Below are 18,720 nucleotides of genomic sequence, written 5' to 3'. Positions count from 1 at the left end.
CCTTTTGCATATTTCAGTCGGTCTCTGTAGTTTTTGGGATGTCTTTCACTCTGAGATACAAAACCAGGCAGCAAAATTACCAGCACTACAATAATTTTCTGCTCTCCTGCTGCCAGTCTGCTGAGATGGGTCATTACTGAAGTATTGATGTGGTCACCAAGGTCACAGAGCATGCAGCAGAATTTGCAGAGGTAGAGGGTGGTTTGGCAGCCCAAGTAGAAGGATTTGCATTATTAGTGCAAATGATGAAGGGCTTCCTGTACATAAATGTGCTCCTGATGCACATGCATCAATAACAGCTGGTTTTATCAATGTTCTTAGGAAAGATTTGTGGCTGTAGGGCAGGAAAAAAACCCCTCTAATACTTTGACCAAATATATAAAACATATTCAACCAGGCATGGGAACACTTTCACAGAAGCATTCAGACTGGGAAAACAGCCTTGCATTGAAGATGTTTGGTCCTGTTCTCTCAGCGCAGGCAAATCTAAAGCTGGTCTCTCTCCAGAGTTTGCTGCCAGGGGAATGTCAGAGCTGATTCCCACTGCTGAGACCTTCCAACAAAACCAGTGCTATGAAAGCTTTCCTTTAGAGGAACATGGGGAATTCCTCAGATCTTGGATTTTTCCCCTTTACAGTTAAGCAGGGTTCTTCTGGCATTTCTCCAGATTAGAAGAATGCAGACTGGCCCCAGATTGTTTGGGGTGGAAAGTATTGCCAAGCTGCAGGAGAAGCACTGGTGTTCCATTACTGACACTTTTTTTTTTTTGTTGCCTTTTCCACTTAGTTTGAAGAACCATGTCTTGTTAACTCTTCCTACCTGATCCTGTGCAAAACTCCAGCCATTAACCTGCTGTTGAGGAGTGTCCGTATCAAACTGGAATTTATTCTGGATAATCTGAGCTTTGATTTCAACTCGCTGCATCCCATGCCTTTCTCTTATGAAGTCAACCCCATCCTAAAACCATTGAATGCTGAGGACCCTGCCAAACCATATCGTCACAAGCCAGGAAGTGTCATCTCTGTGGAGGTAAGGCAAAAACCAGCTGGAATTAATGTTCCTTGTATGAAGTTTTAAGTTGGTGTCATGCAGCATCCAAGGTTTTTAAAGCATTTGACAAGTTACAACCTGTCAGAGCACATCTGCTTTGGCCTGTGAGAAACAGTACATAAGAGGAGGAAAAAGTGCATCAAAAAAAGCCTCTTGAATCCATAAATCATTGCTATGGCTTCATAGGGCTTATGGAAACTTCTGTGGTTTGTTTTTTGGGTTTTATTTAATCCTAATAAACTGTTTGTCTATGAGATATTAGTACTACATTATCCCCACATCCTGTTCTCAGCTGCTGACTCTAGCATAACTACTTCAGTTTCCTCTAGAAGTGAAAGCATCTTGCCAGTGGGGAAGACCTGTTACTAAGTGAAGGCAGGAAAATCACTCATTAAAGATGATACAGAAGAGCAGTGACTCTATTTTTACTGTGCATGCAAGAAAAAATTTTGGGGTATTTATTTTCTATGGAAAGATACTTTTCAGTCCATTACTCTTAAAGAAAGTAATGGCTGCAGCTGTAGGTGCAAATTCTCCACATTCTCTCTTTTTGCATGTGGATAAAAAACTGTGAGGATGTAAGAGCATAGATATGCCTAGATCACTGCCATTGGAGTTGAATGCATCTTGGAGACGGAGGGCAGTTTGAAAAAACTGGAAGAGAACTTTAAAAGACAAGGAGGTTGATCTGTCAGCCTGTTGGGTTACCCTGACAGAGCGCTGAGCTTAGAAAGCACTAAAGCATGAAAATGTAATTAGCATCAGTCAGCATGGTTCTATTAAAAAAAGAAAAAGTCTTAATCCCCCCCAAATTAAAGCAAATATAAGAAATAACACAGATATGTTATACCTTTGAAAGGCATTGATTGGTTCAGCTGGGCAAGCAGGTTAACTGACATGAAACTACCTTTTGAAATATACAGAGTGAAGAGCTGAGCTTAGCTGTGTTTTGGCTGAAGAGCCTTAAGAGGACAGGCTATTTATAACTGTACTTATGCAACATGCTACAGGTCCTAATGCTAAATCTAAATCATTTGCAACTGAATTTTTTAGCTTACAAACTTAACTCCTGCAGCCTATTCACATGTGAGCCTAAACAAAGAAGAAAAAAGGCTGCTTTCATCTCATGGTATTGGTCTTCTCCGTTTTCTCTGAAGCCATGGCAGTACATAGTTGTTTTTTCACTGATCTCATGTGCTGTCCAAATGTATTTCAGGGGGAAAATCTAGATCTGGCTATTTCCAAGGATGAAGTTATGGCTATGATTGGGGAAGGCATCTGTGTGGTGAAGACACTAACAAGGAATCACCTCTACTGCGAGCCCCCCTCGGAGCAGCCGGCTCCGCGGCACCGCACCAAGCGGGAGGGCACGGACCTGCTCCCAGAGTTCACGGTAGGGAACCAGCAGCACTGCCAGAAATCCTGTCACTTCTTGAAGCATGTGCAAGAAATGGGAGTGGGATGTGAAGTTGAGAAAGGTACAAGCCCTGCTGAGGGATGGGGGAGGTAATAGGGGTGGCAGGGAACTGGTCTTGTTCCCAAATTCTGCTCTTAAAGGCTAAAGCTGCTTGAAAGTAAACAGTATAGCTGGGTTCACTGAGCTGTGGGACAGCTCTTCTGGGCAGCTGTGTGCCCCCTGTGCTCGTTCTGGAGAAGCCCTGTGGCTTTGTGTTTCATTCCTGCACAGAGGAATGGAATCATCACGGCAAATGCTTTCTTCGTACAGGTTCAGATGGGAAACCTGAACTTCCTCCTGGGCCGAGTGCAGTATGACACGGAAAGCCAGCTCACCTTCCCTCTGGAGGCACAGATTGGTCTGGGTGTTGGTGCATCCTTTGTGGCACTGATTGTTCTGGTCATCGTCTTCATATACAGGTAAGAAGTTCTGGCATGTGTGAGGCTTTTAAGTTCCTCTCGGTGTTTTTCAGTGGATGTGACCAAGCAAGTACATCTAGGGCCTAAACAAGGTTACAGTTTTCTTTATTTTGTGCCAAATTCTGAGCTCCTGGTGGTGTTGGATGCGGGAGGCATGTTGCACTGCTAGTCACAGTCTGCACTGTGGTTCATTCAGAATCTAATGGGTGCTTCAAGACACACATCTAGTTTATGGAACACTGTGTGGTATCCTGTAAAGATAATGCTCTGTAGAAATCTCCTCAGCACCAGCTGCCCTGGAGTCTTTGGCAGCAACACAGCAGCTGGCAAGGACAGTCCCTGGGCTAGTGCCACCAGGAACAATTTTGCTTCTTATTGCAGAAGGAAGAGCAAACAGGCTTTGAGGGATTACAAGAAAGTTCAAATCCAACTGGAAAATCTGGAAACGAGTGTTCGGGACAGATGCAAAAAGGAATTCACAGGTCAGTCACTGAGCTCCTGGGTTCTTGCAGCTTCAGGGAAACTTGGAGAACCACCCTCAACCCTACCTCTCTTCCCATTCCTGTGTACTTGCCTGCGTAGCTCAGAGCAGGAGATAATTTATCCTGTGCCAGTGCATAGAAACATAGAGCCAAGTTCTTCCCTTTTTTAATTCTTTAATTCAGAGCACAGTGATCTATACAGACCTCTCTCATTCTCCACTTCATCCTCCAGACTCAGATGAAGAGCTAAAGTCGAGACAGCACACTCGGAGGGATCTTAAGGACCTACTAGCCCAGTCTTTGTGTTGGGCAAGTTGAATTGCAGCCCATGTTCTAAGCTTACAAACTTTGTACTTCAGCTCTTTACAACAGTAGGAGACCTGGGGTTCTGAAACTCTGCAGGTGACTGAGATTGTAGTCCCCAATTAATGTGTGAAGGAGTGAGGAGCAGGTCTCTAATAATCTTTGCTGTAGGTAATGGCTGTAATCACAGGTGTGTGCTGAATAGTGACGTCCTCTTTATAAAATTGGAAACCAGCTCCTGATTGGAACCTTCCTCATGCTATTTCTCCTGCTGCCTAGTCTAGCTTTAAATGTTCTAGCAATGAGACCTCAACATGCCTCTTCCTGAGAGGAAACATCCTTTCTCTTTCTCAATCCCATGCTTCTGGCCCTGGTTCCTCCACTTACCTCATGCTCTGCACCATCAGTTGAGATCATGTCAGTTGTGTCATCCTCATGGGTATTTTCCTTTCCCTCAGACCTGATGACTGAGATGATGGACCTCACAAGTGACCTTGTGGGCACAGGGATCCCCTTCCTGGACTACAAGTCCTACGCAGAACGCATTTTTTTTCCGGGCCACCGTGAATCCCCACTGCAAAGGGACCTTGACATCCCTGAGTGCCGAAGGCAAACAGTGGAGCAGGGCTTGGTCCAGCTCTCCAACCTCCTCAACAGCAAACTCTTCCTCACAAAGGTAATGTCCCTCTCTCTGCTGGCAGCCTGCTGCAGGGCCAGAGCCATGGCACTGGCAGCAGGAGGTGGGCAGTGTCTGTTAAGGATCATTCCTTAATAGTTCTCTGCACCACTTCTTCCAAGAGCCAGCAGCTGTGACTGCTTTGTTTTCAGCAGATTCATGCACTGGCTTATCTCTCTCCCACCAGTTCATCCACACTCTGGAGATCCAGCGCACTTTCTCTCCAAGAGACCGGGCCTATGTGGCTTCGCTGCTCACAGTGTCACTGCATGGGAAGCTGGAGTACTTCACTGACATCCTCAAAACACTCCTGAACGACCTTGTGGAGCAGTATGTGGCCAAGAACCCCAAGCTGATGCTGCGGAGGTGAGTGAGCCAGCCATGGTCTCCCTGAGGGTAGAGGGACAGAGCCTTTCTGCCTGGCTGGCAAACTCTGAAAGGCTCTGCCAAGTCTTCTAATCCCACTTTGCTATATAGAGATCCCTGGGTTCAGAGTCATGCCATGTTTGGAAGCTAAACTGAGATATCTCCCATGTTTAGATCCCCAGTAGACTCCTATCTGGTCCATCCTTCTGATCTGAACACATTTCCCTTGTCTGAGACCTACCAGAGTCTTTCTGCTGTACCCTGCTTCTTGTCTCTCCAGTTCTGTAATTTGGTGCCTCCTTCAGGCTGACAAGTGCTTCCAATAAGCAGTGTAAGAAGCATTAACTGTGCTGGTCTTGAAAGGCTTTTTTTTCCCCTCTCCATTCTGTATCATGACTTAGTGTGCCCTTCTTCCAAAGGGAGTGATCTTTACCTCCCAATCTCCCCCCCGTTCAGCACCACATTCCTGTGACCAACCTAATGCTCTTTTTCAGGACAGAAACAGTGGTAGAGAAGCTGTTAACCAACTGGATGTCCATCTGCCTGTATGCGTTTGTGAGGGTGAGCTCTTTGTCCCGTTGTGATGTAGAGGGGCCAAAAAAGGGGCGACAGGCACAGCTTTGCTTTGTGCCTCACTCATAGCTGAAATAGTGCCAGGGTCACCCTTGTATTTCAGGGGGAGGAATAAGCTGGTCTGCTCACTGGGAACGGGGATTCTTAAACCAGCATCAATACCACTTGTTTCCAGGATCTGTCACCAGGTCACGGAGGCCTCAGTGTAGGTCCTTTAACTTGAAATATACAGGCCACAGGCTGGTCTGTGCATGGGAGTACAGATGCTGGTCTAATTTCTTTTCTCGAGGACTGGGGGAAGGTTGCAAGGATTCTCTCAGATTGGTGACACAGAGGCAGAACAATGCCTTGGTCATGTGCATCTCTCTGGTAGCTGGACAGTGCACTTTTCCTGTGCATGGAGCAGGAGTTGTTGGCACAGCCTCTATCTTTGTCTACTGTGGCTCAGCTGCTGTATCCTCAGTCCTGCTTGATATCCATGTTTCCGTGCCTGGGGCTCTGCTGGGAGCAGCAAGCTGAATTTCTCTCCTTCCTTTCCATGCCAGGATTCTGTTGGGGAGCCCCTTTACATGCTGTTTCGAGGAATCAAACACCAGGTGGACAAAGGGCCAGTTGACTGGGTGACAGGGAAAGCCAAATATACCCTGAATGACAACCGCCTTCTGAGAGAGGACCTGGAGTACCGCACTCTGGTAAGTGCCAAATCTTCTGTCCTCTTTTGTACAGCAGGGCTGAATCTCTCTGCTGCCATAACCAAAGCACAAGTGCAGCATCCTGCCACTGTCTCCTGGGAGCCAGGTTTGTTCCAGGAGCACAAGTGCGTAGATGATGAAGAGCTCTGCTAAATCAGGCGCTTTTGCCCCAGGCTGATAGGAGCCTTCACCATATTCATCTGGTGTACGTGCTGTGCTGTTTCTTAGAAATAAGGGGATGGCGTTGCTGATGGCACATCGAAGCACCTGCCCAGTGCTCTTGAACTGGCTTTCAGCTCTTGACACAAGGCTAAGAACACAGGACTGAGGTGTTTAACATCTGTGATGTTTTCTTTTCTGAATCTCCCAGTGAAAGGACTAGCTATTAACTTGTCTGAATGCCAGCCATCAAAGGTGTAAATGTGTGAGCTGTAATCTTATCAGCTGAGTAGCTGTGACCTTTTCTTCCCCAGACCTTAAATGCTTTGACACAAGCAGGAGTTGGTGCAGGAGGGGCAGAAGACTCTCAGGGGATTTCTGCGAAAGTGCTGGACTGTGACACCATAACGCAGGTGAAGGAGAAAATCCTAGATCAGATCTATAAAGGGACGCCATACTGTCACCGGCCAGACCCAGACACCCTGGACCTCGGTGAGCAGAGCTCTTTGGTGACAAAACTCAGTGAGGAAGTGAAGGAATATGGTGGTTTGCTGTCTGTGCAGAGCACCCTGGCACTGTGACATTTGTCATTCTCTGCTGAGTGTGCAGAATCACTGACCACTCTGGCTGGACACAACAGGGAAGAGGCTGTAACAGAAGAGGTGGGGGTAGGAAAGAAGCAGTTGGGTTCACTCTCTTTTGCTTCATGGTGTTCTTTGCCAGACTCAGACCACAGCAATGGCTGGGCAAAGGGATGTGGAAAAAAAAAGTATAGAAAATGTGTAGGAGTGGAGAAGGATTTGAGTGCAGTGCAAAGATGCTGTGGGCATAGACTGGCACTTCTTGGCAGCCTCTTAATAATATATGTCAGGGAGGATTTTACCCAAGGTAGCTAATGAATGGTAGAACTTACACTGGGAGAGAAAACACTCAGTTTTCCATCTTCTTAATTCTGTTGATGAATAATGGTGACATGTAGGGATAAGAAGGTACTGAGGAAATAGTAGCTGATAAGAACTATGGGCTCATATTTGTGGTTTGAACCACTTGCTTGAAGAATCACAATCTGACAGAATGTGTGGGAACATGACAGGTGGAACCTGGAAGGCCATGAGGCCACCTGTCCCTGTGCTCAGAGGGGTCTGTCCTCTGACTGCAGGACTCAGCATCATTACAGGCACTTGCTCAGGTTATGTTCTGTGGAATAGCACAGGTAAAAGTTGATGAGGACCAGAGGGTGTTTAACGAGGTCAGCCAGGTTGACGCAGATGATGCCTCGAATTAGCAGTTAATCCTTTCATTTTCTGTTTTTCAATGGCTGTAGAGTGGAGATCAGGGCTGGCAGGTCATCTGATACTGTCCGATGAGGATGTGACATCTGTTGTTCAAGGAACTTGGAAACGTCTGAACACTCTTCAGCACTACAAGGTCAGAACTCAGTCTGCCATTGCTTTATCTCTCCTCTCATCCTTCTACACACTGTCAGGCTCCATTTGTAGCTCTGGCTCCTGATGGACCACTGTCAAAAGGTTGGATCTTTCTTTCAGAGCACATTCAAATTAAGTCAGTGCTGTGGCTGCAGCCTGACTTCCTCAAACACAACCCTGTCCTTATCCCATATCTGAGATGTGGACATGTGTAGGGCTTGGAAGGATAGGCACAAGTTCATACTGCAGTGAAGGTGATGTGCTGGATCTGTTCCTGTTCCAGGCCAGATCAGTTAAGAGGTGATGAGGCACTGAGCTGCCAAGTACCTTCTAACAATGAAAGAGGGATTTTTTAAATTACCTTGCACCAGTATGTTGTATCTTGCAGTATGTTAGTACCTTGCTGCAACATGTTCTAGATCTGAATGACCTCAGTCCCTGAATATTATCTTTGTTGTACGTTGAACATTTGTTTTTTAATTGGTACAGACAAGATTTTCTCACCTTCGGGAAAGACAGTTATGGTGCCTCCAAATCCCTGTTTCTGTCTCTATTTCTAGTGATGGTACAACCTGTTTTGCTCTACAAGCACTTGGCTATTATGCTGATGAGAAACATGCAATTTGCTTTGCATATTGTTGTTCTGCTTGTGTGCAGGTGCCTGATGGAGCAACAGTAGCACTTGTCCCACGTCTGACCAAGCACATCCACAGGGAAAATCAGGATTACATCCCAGGAGAAAGTGAGTTTGATGTCTTGTTCACATAAAATTACTTCAGAGCATTTGCCAGTTAGTGGGACAAGTCTCTTGCTGTAGCCCCAGCTTTATGCTGATATAGAAGGCTGACACATGCCTTGGACCCTCATAGGATTGTCAGGAAGTGTGAAAGCTTGGTCAGGTGAGGTGAGAGAAAAGCAAAAGTGTGAGAGCAGAGGAAGGCTGGGCTAGGTGTGAAAATGCAGAACAAGCACAGTTGTCTGACTCTCTAGGGCTGACCACAGTCTGCAGCTTGCAGAAATCTTTATACCTTCAGGTGCAGAGCATGGCCTAAGAGGGATGATGGCATGTCAGGCAGTTTCCTTACTGCCTGGCAGAGTGAACAGCTCCGTGGATACTCCTGTGGCATGCGGGATAATAGCCACAGGCTGCAGCTTAAGAGATTCAAATTGGATATGGAACAAAACATCTTCAGCAAAAGGGTGGTTCAACCCTGAAACAGACCACTGGAGTGGTGGGAGATCTCTGTGTGGGGAGGTTACCAAGACCTTGAAGGTTTTGGGTGAACAAAGGCAACTTGCTGTACTGTTGGCAATGGTTGAACTCTGCAGAAGGCTGGATAGAGGCCTCCAGAGATTCCTTCCCATTTGTGTTTGTTATACTGGGAAATCTTACTTTCGTGGGGCTCACCTGGCCAAGGTCTACTGTGAGAGAGCCAACACTCATCTGTAAACAATTGCTTGGTTTAGAAACACCAATGCTGGAGGATGCAGATGAAGGTGGGATCAAACTTTGGCACCTGGTAAAACCAACAGAAGAGCCAGAGCTTCCCAAGCATCGGCGTGGGAGCTTAAGAGATCGGGAGCGGGCCAAGGCAATCCCAGAGATCTATCTGACACGTCTGCTCTCTATGAAGGTGAGAAGCACAGATTGTGTTGTGCTTGGGATCTTGCCTTCCTCCATATCCCCCAGCAGATTGCAGGGGTGTACGTGAAGATGAAACAATACTCTTTACCTGCAGTGGCTTTGAGTACATTTGAGTCTCCTCTACATTTTGCTTTGTTCACAAGGTTCTCCCTGGTTTCTGTTCCACAGACCACAGGGCCTCCTTTCTCCTTTGTTGCTGCTCCCTTCAGTGGGGGTGGAGTGCCCTTGATGGGTGAGGGGGTGTCACTGAGAAGAAGTGGGTGACCTCTCATCTGTGAGGCCTAGGCTCTCTACTCTCCTCTGCCTGTGCTGACCCTGTCCTACTTGATTTTCCACAGGGCACTCTGCAGAAGTTTGTGGATGACTTGTTCCAGGTGATCCTCAGTACCAACCGCCCTGTTCCTCTGGCAGTCAAGTACTTCTTTGACCTGTTAGATGAGCAGGCCATACACTATGGGATCACAGACCCTGAGACCATCCATATCTGGAAGACAAACAGGTAGGGTGTTCCTGAGGGCCCTGGAGGAGGCACTGCTGACTTGCTTCGAGCTTGCAAAGTGACTGCCACCTCTGTCTACTGAGGAGGAGCAAAATACGAGTGCAGGGCAGCAGACCTTAGGGTGAAGAGCTGGTTTTGCTGGGAGGGCAAAGCAGAGATGCAGTAACATGTAGAATATCAATCAGCACTGTAGCTGCTACCTCTGCTGATGCTCTTTTGCACTTCTGTCCTCTCTACAGCCTCCCCCTGCGGTTCTGGATCAACATCATCAAGAACCCCCAGTTTGTTTTTGATGTTCAGACATCGGATAACGTGGACGCTGTGCTGCTGGTCATTGCACAGACCTTCATGGACTCCTGTACAATAGCTGACCATAAGTTAGGGCGGGTGAGTACAGAGGGAGAGGGGACCATAGTTGGTGCAAAGTGCTGCCTTAGGAAGGCAATAATGTTTACATAGGACTGTGGGGACAGCAGGCCATGCTCCCCCTGGCTTCCATGTGCAGCTGGAGAGTAATGGGGGCTCCTGGGAAGAGAGGAGGGAGGATCAGATTTTGTTTAGCAACAAGAAATTGTTGAGGAGTGCTCTTTATTTACAGCTTGCAGCTGTAAATAAAGCTACTTGGGGGACAGAGCTGAACTCCAGTTGGCCATTGCAGACAGTGGGAGTCACAGGATGCAACTTGGGACATTCAGATTGGCCATTAGAAAGGCTTTCCACCATCACTACTCACCCTGTGCTGAGGGTGGAACAGTCACCTGAACAGGTCACCAGAGATGGGATGGGTGGATGTGTGAAGCATCACAGGCATCAGCTGTGCAAAGCCATAGCCAGTGTGATCTCATACTGGTGATCACCCAGCTTCAGGGGGAAGGCTGGACTAGGGATCCCAGGGTGCCTTCATCAACACATCTCAGGGTACCTCAGACTGCATTACTAGAGGACTGCATTACTGCGTCCACACGCAGAAGACAAAAAAATTCCTGATACTGAGCAAATGGCAGAAAATAGAAGTGATGGTGTTATCTGCTGAAGTTAGTCCACAGCACAATAAAGGAGCTTTTTGTAACCAATTCTGGTTTTGGATGTTCAAGGACTCTCCAATCAATAAGCTGCTTTATGCCCGGGACATTCCTCGCTACAAGCAGATGGTGGAAAGGTAAGTGATGGATGTGAGGAGTTGTAGCTTCAGCAGTGAGGAGGGGGGACCATGCACTAATTCCTGCGTGCTCCTGTCTAGGTACTACGCAGACATTCGTCAGACCATCTCTGCAAGTGACCAGGAGATGAACTCTGCCCTGGCTGAGCTGTCACGGGTAAATAAAAGTATTTCAGAAGTCACCTGGCCCTCACCTGTGTATCCAGGAGAGTGTTATTAATGCAAAGATGGGATATTCCAGCTGAGTGTGCAGTTCTGCTCAGACATGCTGACTGTGCCTAGTGGCTGCCCTGCACCACAGGCAGGGTGAGGGTCTGCCCAAGCAGCACTGGAGAGAAGAGGGGGTAGTCAAGGATTCAGGGCAAGAAATATATGTGATTTTTCCTTTGCTAGCAACTGTTAGTGAATTCTCTTTCCTGTTGCTTTCTTAATGAGCTGTGAGGATACAGAATTTGACAGGACAATTGTTAGGTGTCTTACGGTTTTGTCTAATTTCTTCTCTTATAAACAGAATTACTCAGGTGACCTCAATTCCCTGGTAGCTCTACATGAATTGTACAAATACATCAATAAGTATTATGACCAGGTGAGTGTGTGTTTCCAGCAGGTATGAAAATACCTTTCTTCTTCTACCACCTGAACAAAAAAACTACAAAAATTAACAATTAAGAGCAGCCAGACTATTCCAACACTGAATTGTTTCATTAGCATGCATAACTCATGACATGAGTTTGTTTTATCAAAGAGCAAGGGAGGAGATCAGCAAAAAAACTTATCTCTAACTTGGAGCCTCTTGGGATTTCATGTGCACTTCTTTATTTTTACTCCAATATCCAAATACTCTACTTAAAGAAGAAATGCAGTTAGTTCAGATTAATGTACTAAAGACTTAACTTTCAGGTGAGAAGCTTAGCATTCTTTTTGCCCTGTGAAGTCTGTAAGTTACTACAATGAATCTAGAATACTTCTTTTGTGGTTAATTTGAGATTAATTACTACATACCCACTCTAGACTAGAGCATGCTGAATTCCAGCTTGAAGTTCTCCATAATGCATGGAGTTCAGCTGGTTGGGTGTTGTGTGCTGAAGAAAGGCTGCCAGTGAGCTCTGTCTTGTTGCAGATCATTACTGCCTTGGAAGAAGACCCAACGGCACAGAAGATGCAGCTTGGATATAGACTGCAACAGATTGCAGCAGCTGTGGAGAATAAAGTCACAGATTTGTGACAGGCACAGACAGACTGCTCTCCCCTGGCTGAATTGGGACAATGCTTATCCTCGTTGATAAACAGAGTGTCCTGCTGCCATTGGAACCAGACTCTCCAAGGAACCTGCGGGTGACATGAGCAAGGGGACAGCCAAGGCAGTACAAAGTACAAGCGTCCTTGCATCTCAGAGAATATTTTTTTACAGCTTTTTTTTTTCTTTTTAAAAGCAAAATGAAACAAAAAAAAAAGGACAAACTCTGGTTTTTCCCTGGCAGACTGCTGAGGGGACCACACAGGTCCTTCCTACAGATGTTATGTGAATGTGCCAAGTATGCAAATTATGTTATTGAAGAGCCAGGTGACAACACCGAGCACTGTGTCTGTGGAGTCCTCAGCCTTGCACGGATGCCCTTTCCAGTGCTGGAACACTCCCTGCTGCAACCACTCACTTCCTTGGGGATCAAGAAGCTTTTCCTGGGTTGACTGCTGTGCGAACTTCTGTTCCCAGCTAGCAAGCACTCCTGAGTAACTCCTTGCATCAATGTCCCCGCTGGTCCCAGATGTTGGATGCAGAAAGGAGAGTGTCTGATGGTGAAGGTCTCTTGCTCCCCAGTGCCCTGGTCTCTGACAGCTCATGTGTGGCACCTGCTCAGCTGGAATTTGCTCACCAGCATGGGTGCTTGCTATAGGGCCCACTGTAAATGAACAGCACCCCCTCACCCTTTCCCTCAGGACAAATTTAATGTGTGAGAGTCGCTACTCGGCTTGCTTCGGTCTCCACTGACTCGGCTCGGATCTGTCTTCCTGGTTCCTTGTGGTCAGAGGTTGCCCTGCTCTTTGGAAAAGCACAACAAATGCCTTGTGCCACTCCCCCTTCCTCCAGTGTCCAGCTGTTCTGCTGCTCTAAACTGGACTTGTAAATACCCTCAAAGTTAATGTATTTAAATGCTAAAGGAGAATGTTTAACTTTGTGGCTTTGAGACAAAGCTTTTCTTGGAGAAGTATCTCTGTGCACTTCTACTGACAAACGTCTGTCAGCACTGGAGCAGTTTTCTCCACTGCTTTGTCTGCAGGGATTACTTGTAGGTGTCTCCGTTGTTGTACCAGCAGCTCACCTTTCCCCGCGGCTCAGTCCCAGGCTCTCTCTGTGCTCTTCTCTTAGGCTTGCCTTACACCTAACTCTCAGCTCCACTGCTCAGACTCTCCTGTTGCGGCACATAAAAGGGTTACTTGGTGAGCTGTGAACTCAAAAGGAGCTGTCAAGCACAACCATGATGTTCCCAAGGAGGGTTGGGTGTCCTGCAAAGAGGAATCATTTGTGCATGGAGGAGAGGCTGTGGTGCAGGTACAAGCACAGTTAGTTGGCAGCTGTCACTGGGCAGCTCCTCACTGCTCCCTCCTTAGTTCCTCCACTTTGTGAACAGTCCTCTGCCCTTCTAGGAGCTAATTTATAAGGGTGCTTTACTTGTTCTCTTTCCTCCTCACCCCCCTCCCCACCCTCCCAGCTGCTAATTCTGCACTGATGTCCTGCGGGCCTGGGGCAGGTAGACAGGTCTGACTTCTCTGCCACTACTCTGAGGTGATGATTGTGTGGGCCAGGAGGGAGCAGAGCTAGAACAGAGCAGGATCACATCCCTACCTCTCTTTACATTGCAAAGAGCAGTAATCCAGGCCTGCGCCGTAAGCCCTGTGCTTTGTGCGAGTGCTGTGCAGCTGCAGAATTGTTCTTGGAGCAGGCTAATGCTGGCCTCTCTTCCTACAAAGCTGGCTCTTCTGTGACCCTCTCTCAGCAGTACAGCAGTATTCCCAGGTACATGGTGTGCCCAGAGTATGAGCATCCCTGTGCAACCTTCTGCTCCTATCCTGCTGTACAGAGCAGCAGGGTGGCTGGCTGGCTGCTGCCAGGCAAAAATGGGGCTGCAGAGTTTGTCTCTTTCCCTAGGTGAGGACCAGTTAGGGTCTCACTCCTGCCTGACCACCCATTTACACAAAACTTATTGGAACTTAGCCTCTCTGAAACCTTTGTCTTGACTAAATCTGATTGAATTGGTCATCCCAAAAGGCTGAGTAGAGGAAAGGACTGCTGGATGGGAAAAAGTCAATGCAATGCATTTTACTGAAGCCCATTCTTTTAGGGACTGCAGGAGGCGATTCCTCGGCTTGAGGCAGGTGCAGGTGTAGTGGTAGAGTAGCATTGTCCCCTTGTGTGTTGATGGATGACCTTTCCACCCTAGGAAACAAGGCCTGGTTTGTGGCCTCTCCAACTTGCTCAGTGTCTGTCAAAAGGCACAGAAATTCTGCTGGATTTCTGGCTCTACAGACTGTCAGTGTCTGCCCCTATTTTTGCAGAATTATCTCTGCATGTTCCCAGTACAGAGTGGCTTGAGACTTAATTCTCATTCCACCTCCCACTGGTATCCACATTCTCCCTGCTTCTGTGTTCCTGGATGTTGGAAATCATCTGCTTTCTCCGAGTGTATCTGTGAAAGTCTGCTTTTATTAGAAGGATAATCAAGACTTAAAAATAGAGCTAAACATAGGTGATTGACTTAGTTAACATGTTCAGCTTGTCCTTGCATGGCTGGACAGGACACACTGCGCGGTGCAGGTGCAGTGAGGGTGGAAAGCTGGTAGTGCCCATCTCCTCCCATCCATCTGTCCTCGGTGTTCTAGATACCAGCATCTTCCTCCCTGTGGACACACACTTGAAGGCCCTCACTGGGATCAGCTTGGGTGTTTAGGCATGGCCTCTCTTATCTCCGTCCGTGCCCCTCTCCTGTGGCAAAATCCATTTCTGTGGCAGGGTTCTGTTGCATTTAAATTTGCACAAAACAGGTTTTATTATGAATTTCCCTTTTGCAGGGAAAATGTATTTATTTATTCCTCGTGATCCTTCCAAGTTTTTTCCGGTCTCTGCCTGATTCCACAACCAACCAGACACTCCTTGTCAAGGACAGAGAATCCCGTCTGGATGTTCCTGTTTGCTCACAGGTAGCAGGTTCTGTGGGCACCAGCAGAGAGAGCCCTGCTACTGCGGCCGGTCCCCTGCTGTGGGACACAGGGATGTCACTGCTCCAGTGGGACTCCCAGGACCGTGATGTTCCCAAGTGGCAGGCACCCAGCTTTATTTAGTGCTGTGGTCAGAGGGAGGGACTTGCTTTTGACGTGGTCTGGCTGAAAGGCTGAGAACTGATCAGTGTTAAGATAAATCTCCGTTAGTGTATTTGAATGTCTCTCCCTTTGGCAGGATGAAGCACGGCTGGCACCCACATGACGTAGATGTGAGAGCTCTTGCTTTCATCTGTCTGGTGGCAAATTCAGGCTGTACCTGAAAGCTTTTTTATTTTGGTAGAAATGACGGCTGATTTTTTAAATTAAAATAGAGGGTTCTTGGATGCTGCTGCCTTGGTGAAATGCCATTTCTTTTTCAGGGTGTGCCCTGGTTGTAGCAAGATGCTTTTTTTTTTTCTTTTCTTTTTATAATGTGTGCCTTTCTTGTGGGGATGGTTATTTTGGTTTCCAGAACACCCAGGGCATTTGCTCTTGTAGTATTTTTCCTGATCTGTGTCGTGGTGACTCTGCTCTCTCCCAGCCTTGTGATTTCGTGTCTGTCTGTCTGTTATGGTATGGCCTGACCTGCATTTATGCCCTACCACACCTTAGGTTCTGCTCAGAGCACCCAAGGTACTGTCTTTCTCAAGTTTGAATTAATAATTAATATAAAAAGCTTGAAAAAAAAATGAATTTTGTTACATAGTGTAATAACTGTTTGTAGATACTGTTCTGAGATGTAGGAATCTATTGGTGATATAAGAGATTTTGTCTGTAAATAATCAGTTTAGAGTCAAAATGATTTTAATAAAGAGAATTCTTACACAATAATTCAATAAATTTTAATATACAACTTCTGTGTCATGCTGGTATTGCATGATGATGCAATTACACAGAATGTATTCGCCTCTTTTTCTTCCTAAGCGGAAACTGTACTCCTAAGCACCAGGACCTGGAAGCTGTGTGAGGAAGGAGGCTTTTCCCTCCTCCCTAGGCTGTGTTTCTTCAAGAAAACCTTGTGCCACCTTCTACCTGCATCCCTCTGCAGTTTCCAGAGCTCAAATACCATCCCTGCCCCCGGGAGCAGGCAGCTCCCTCCACAGACACTCGTCTTGGGCTGGCTCTGGTGCCTGGCAGCTCTGGCTGTGGTCTCTCGCTGTGGGTAAGGGTTGCTGAACCATCACTGTTGGTCAGGTTTGGTCACTGTTGTCCACCAGCGTGAGGCAGAAACCGGTGCTCCTAATTTACCAAAACAACTTAATTCTTAAATGAATTTCACAGTTCTTCCCAGACAGCAATCTGGCTCCTGGCTCATCTGTCCTCTTTCCTTCCCTCCCCTTCCTTTACTAGCAGAGTTTTGTAGTCTGCTTCTCCCCCTCTTTTAGTCCCTCCTCTCTGTACTCCGTGTGTTCTTGTTGCCCTTTAAGGGGTCACAAACCACTTGTCCCCTGCATGCTGCCCCGCAGGGCTCAGCACCCGGCCTGGCACAGCCTCTGCCCCCTCCCTTGGTATTTTTAGTGCAGGGAAGGCAGGTGAGAGCAGAGGGGCACAGGCAGGGGGAGAACCACTCTGGGAGGCCCTGGCCTGGGTTTGGCAGCCTGGAGCTGCAGCAGAGCTACTGCAGGCAGGGTTAACCCTTTGCTGCAGGGCTGGGGCCTGCTCTCTGCAGCCTCAGCCAGGAAACCCGAGCCGTGCGAGCCCAGGGCCCCAGTGAGGGGGAGGCCAGGCCATGCCCAGCTCCGGTGTGAGGCTGCAGCTTGTGGCACTGGGGGAAAAAAATCTGATTCTTACTGTGTGTGGCCTTTTCCTCCCCAGTGTTGCATGGTGCTGAGATGCTTGTGTCCCCCCAGGGCAGGATGCTGCTGTGCTTGCTCCCCAAGAGACAGAAACGGGGGAAGCATGGGCTCTGTGACCACCAGCACCATGCTGTGATGGTGTTCGGCTGTGTGCAGGCACTGCTGGAGAGGCTGAGGTTCCCCAGGTCCGGCAGTGTGGCACACAGGTTGGTCTGGGAACAGGGATGGCTCTGCCAGGCAGAAGGTGGTGCCGCAGGAGCAAGTCCTGCTGACACACTGCTGTGAGCAGGGGGAAGAGTCAGGCAGCCCCATGGTTTCTGGGTCTGGAGAAGGCAGAGCAGAGGGGGAGGACTCCTCTGTTTCCATCTCAGTAGAGCTGTGAATTTCCCGCTATAAATAGTTGCTGTGGAGACTGTGAATCTACTGCAGGCTGACAGGCCTGCTGCCAGGGAGGCAGGGAGAGGCCAGCAGTAAAGTGAATCCACCGCAGCTGTTTGAGGTCTCCTGCTCTCCCAAAGCCAAGATTGTTCCCAGAAGTGGTGCTGTGATCTGATACCCTGCCCCGCTCCTCACTACGTCCATCCAGCGATGCAGAAGTTTGGTGGGCTCAAGGACATCCCTCTTGGGACAGTGCAGACTAAAATCAGAGCAGGATCAGCTGGTATCTCACTTTGGGGAGCTCCAGAGCGAGCCAGATGACAAAGGGAATGGCGTGTCCTACCCCTGAGCTGCTGCATGGTGAGTCTGGGCTGGACCCTGGGGCTCAGAGCCCTGCCAGGGCTGCTTGTATGCTGCATGCCATGACTTGCAGGGGTGCTGTGCTCAGCAAGAGCTTGTAGGTCTGTGGTGGTGCAGAAGCTGAAAATGTGTATTGCTCTGATGAGTTCTGCCACTCCAAAAGTCCAGGTGTCATAAGGCCTGACTGGTGTTGGGCAGCTCTGTACACTGTTCCATGCAGGTTGGGTGGATGAGTCCAGGCCATTGCTCCTTGTCCATGGCTCTCACAAGCCAGGCAGGAGTAGTTCTTGGGCTGAAGTTCTCTGAGCTAGTCCAGGCTTGCAGCAATTCAGTGGGTTCTGCACAAAATAGTTGGAATGACATAAGCAAAATAAGTTGTATTTAATGTGAAAGTGTCAAGAAATGAAGGATTAAAAGCACCAATTGTCCTTTACCACAAAGCTTAGAAAAGTGCATTTCACTTTCCTGTACCAAGTTGCATAGCAACACTCTTCATCTTTTGCCAGTGCTTCCATCCAGAGAGGGTGGATGGAGATAAATCTTGCATGCCTAAGGATAGACTTGTCTTGCCTCTGCAGCAACAAGGCCACCAGGGCCCAGTGAACTGCCCAAAAGCTCCGTCAGCCCTAGGGCTTAGTCTTATACTTTGGGTCTGCCTCTGGGTCCTATTTTCTCACTGAAGTCTCCTATCACCAGAACACTCCACTAAGGGAAGAAATTGTTGAATTCCCATCTCCACACACTCATGGCTTTTCCTTTAGCAGGTGAATGGTAAGCCATGTAATTAAAACTTGCTTGCTCTCAGCTCGGGCCCTGCTGTCCTCATGATGTGAGTGACGAAGGCTCAAGCAGATGCTGGCGGTGCACAAGTGTGTGAGGGTACTGGTAAGCTTAGTCTGTGCACAAATAAGGAAAATTTTGATTTCAGTTCTGTTTCATAGGTGAGATGTCAGGGAGCATTTACTGTAAAGAGCGGTCATGCAGACATGCAGCATCCAGGGGGTTTATACCCAAAGAGGTTGA

The 18,720-nt window shown here is 47.8% G+C and overlaps 1 protein-coding gene across 1 annotated transcript in view; it reads left to right on the top strand.

The window, feature by feature from the left end:
* The window catches only part of PLXNB1 (plexin B1), a 55,745-nt gene extending 39,719 nt beyond the window's left edge, over positions 1–16,026 (top strand). Inside the window, exons 20-37 of the mRNA XM_053953753.1 lie at positions 787–1,029; positions 2,267–2,443; positions 2,777–2,925; positions 3,307–3,407; positions 4,169–4,386; positions 4,574–4,752; positions 5,247–5,313; positions 5,871–6,017; positions 6,491–6,668; positions 7,501–7,604; positions 8,261–8,345; positions 9,071–9,237; positions 9,587–9,747; positions 9,987–10,134; positions 10,842–10,906; positions 10,988–11,063; positions 11,418–11,492; positions 12,027–16,026. Of these exons, the coding sequence (XP_053809728.1) occupies positions 787–1,029; positions 2,267–2,443; positions 2,777–2,925; positions 3,307–3,407; positions 4,169–4,386; positions 4,574–4,752; positions 5,247–5,313; positions 5,871–6,017; positions 6,491–6,668; positions 7,501–7,604; positions 8,261–8,345; positions 9,071–9,237; positions 9,587–9,747; positions 9,987–10,134; positions 10,842–10,906; positions 10,988–11,063; positions 11,418–11,492; positions 12,027–12,131 (2,445 nt within the window). The 3' untranslated portion in view covers positions 12,132–16,026. The remainder of the gene's footprint in view (positions 1–786; positions 1,030–2,266; positions 2,444–2,776; positions 2,926–3,306; positions 3,408–4,168; positions 4,387–4,573; positions 4,753–5,246; positions 5,314–5,870; positions 6,018–6,490; positions 6,669–7,500; positions 7,605–8,260; positions 8,346–9,070; positions 9,238–9,586; positions 9,748–9,986; positions 10,135–10,841; positions 10,907–10,987; positions 11,064–11,417; positions 11,493–12,026) is intronic.
* The last annotated feature ends 2,694 nt before the right edge of the window (positions 16,027–18,720 follow it).

The sequence above is a fragment of the Vidua chalybeata genome, chromosome 12 (genome assembly GCF_026979565.1).
Source record: "Vidua chalybeata isolate OUT-0048 chromosome 12, bVidCha1 merged haplotype, whole genome shotgun sequence".
In the NCBI taxonomy this organism is placed as follows: Eukaryota; Metazoa; Chordata; class Aves; order Passeriformes; family Viduidae; genus Vidua; species Vidua chalybeata.
The sequence above is the reverse complement of the archived record's forward strand: the minus strand, read 5'-3'. Positions and strand labels throughout refer to the sequence as shown.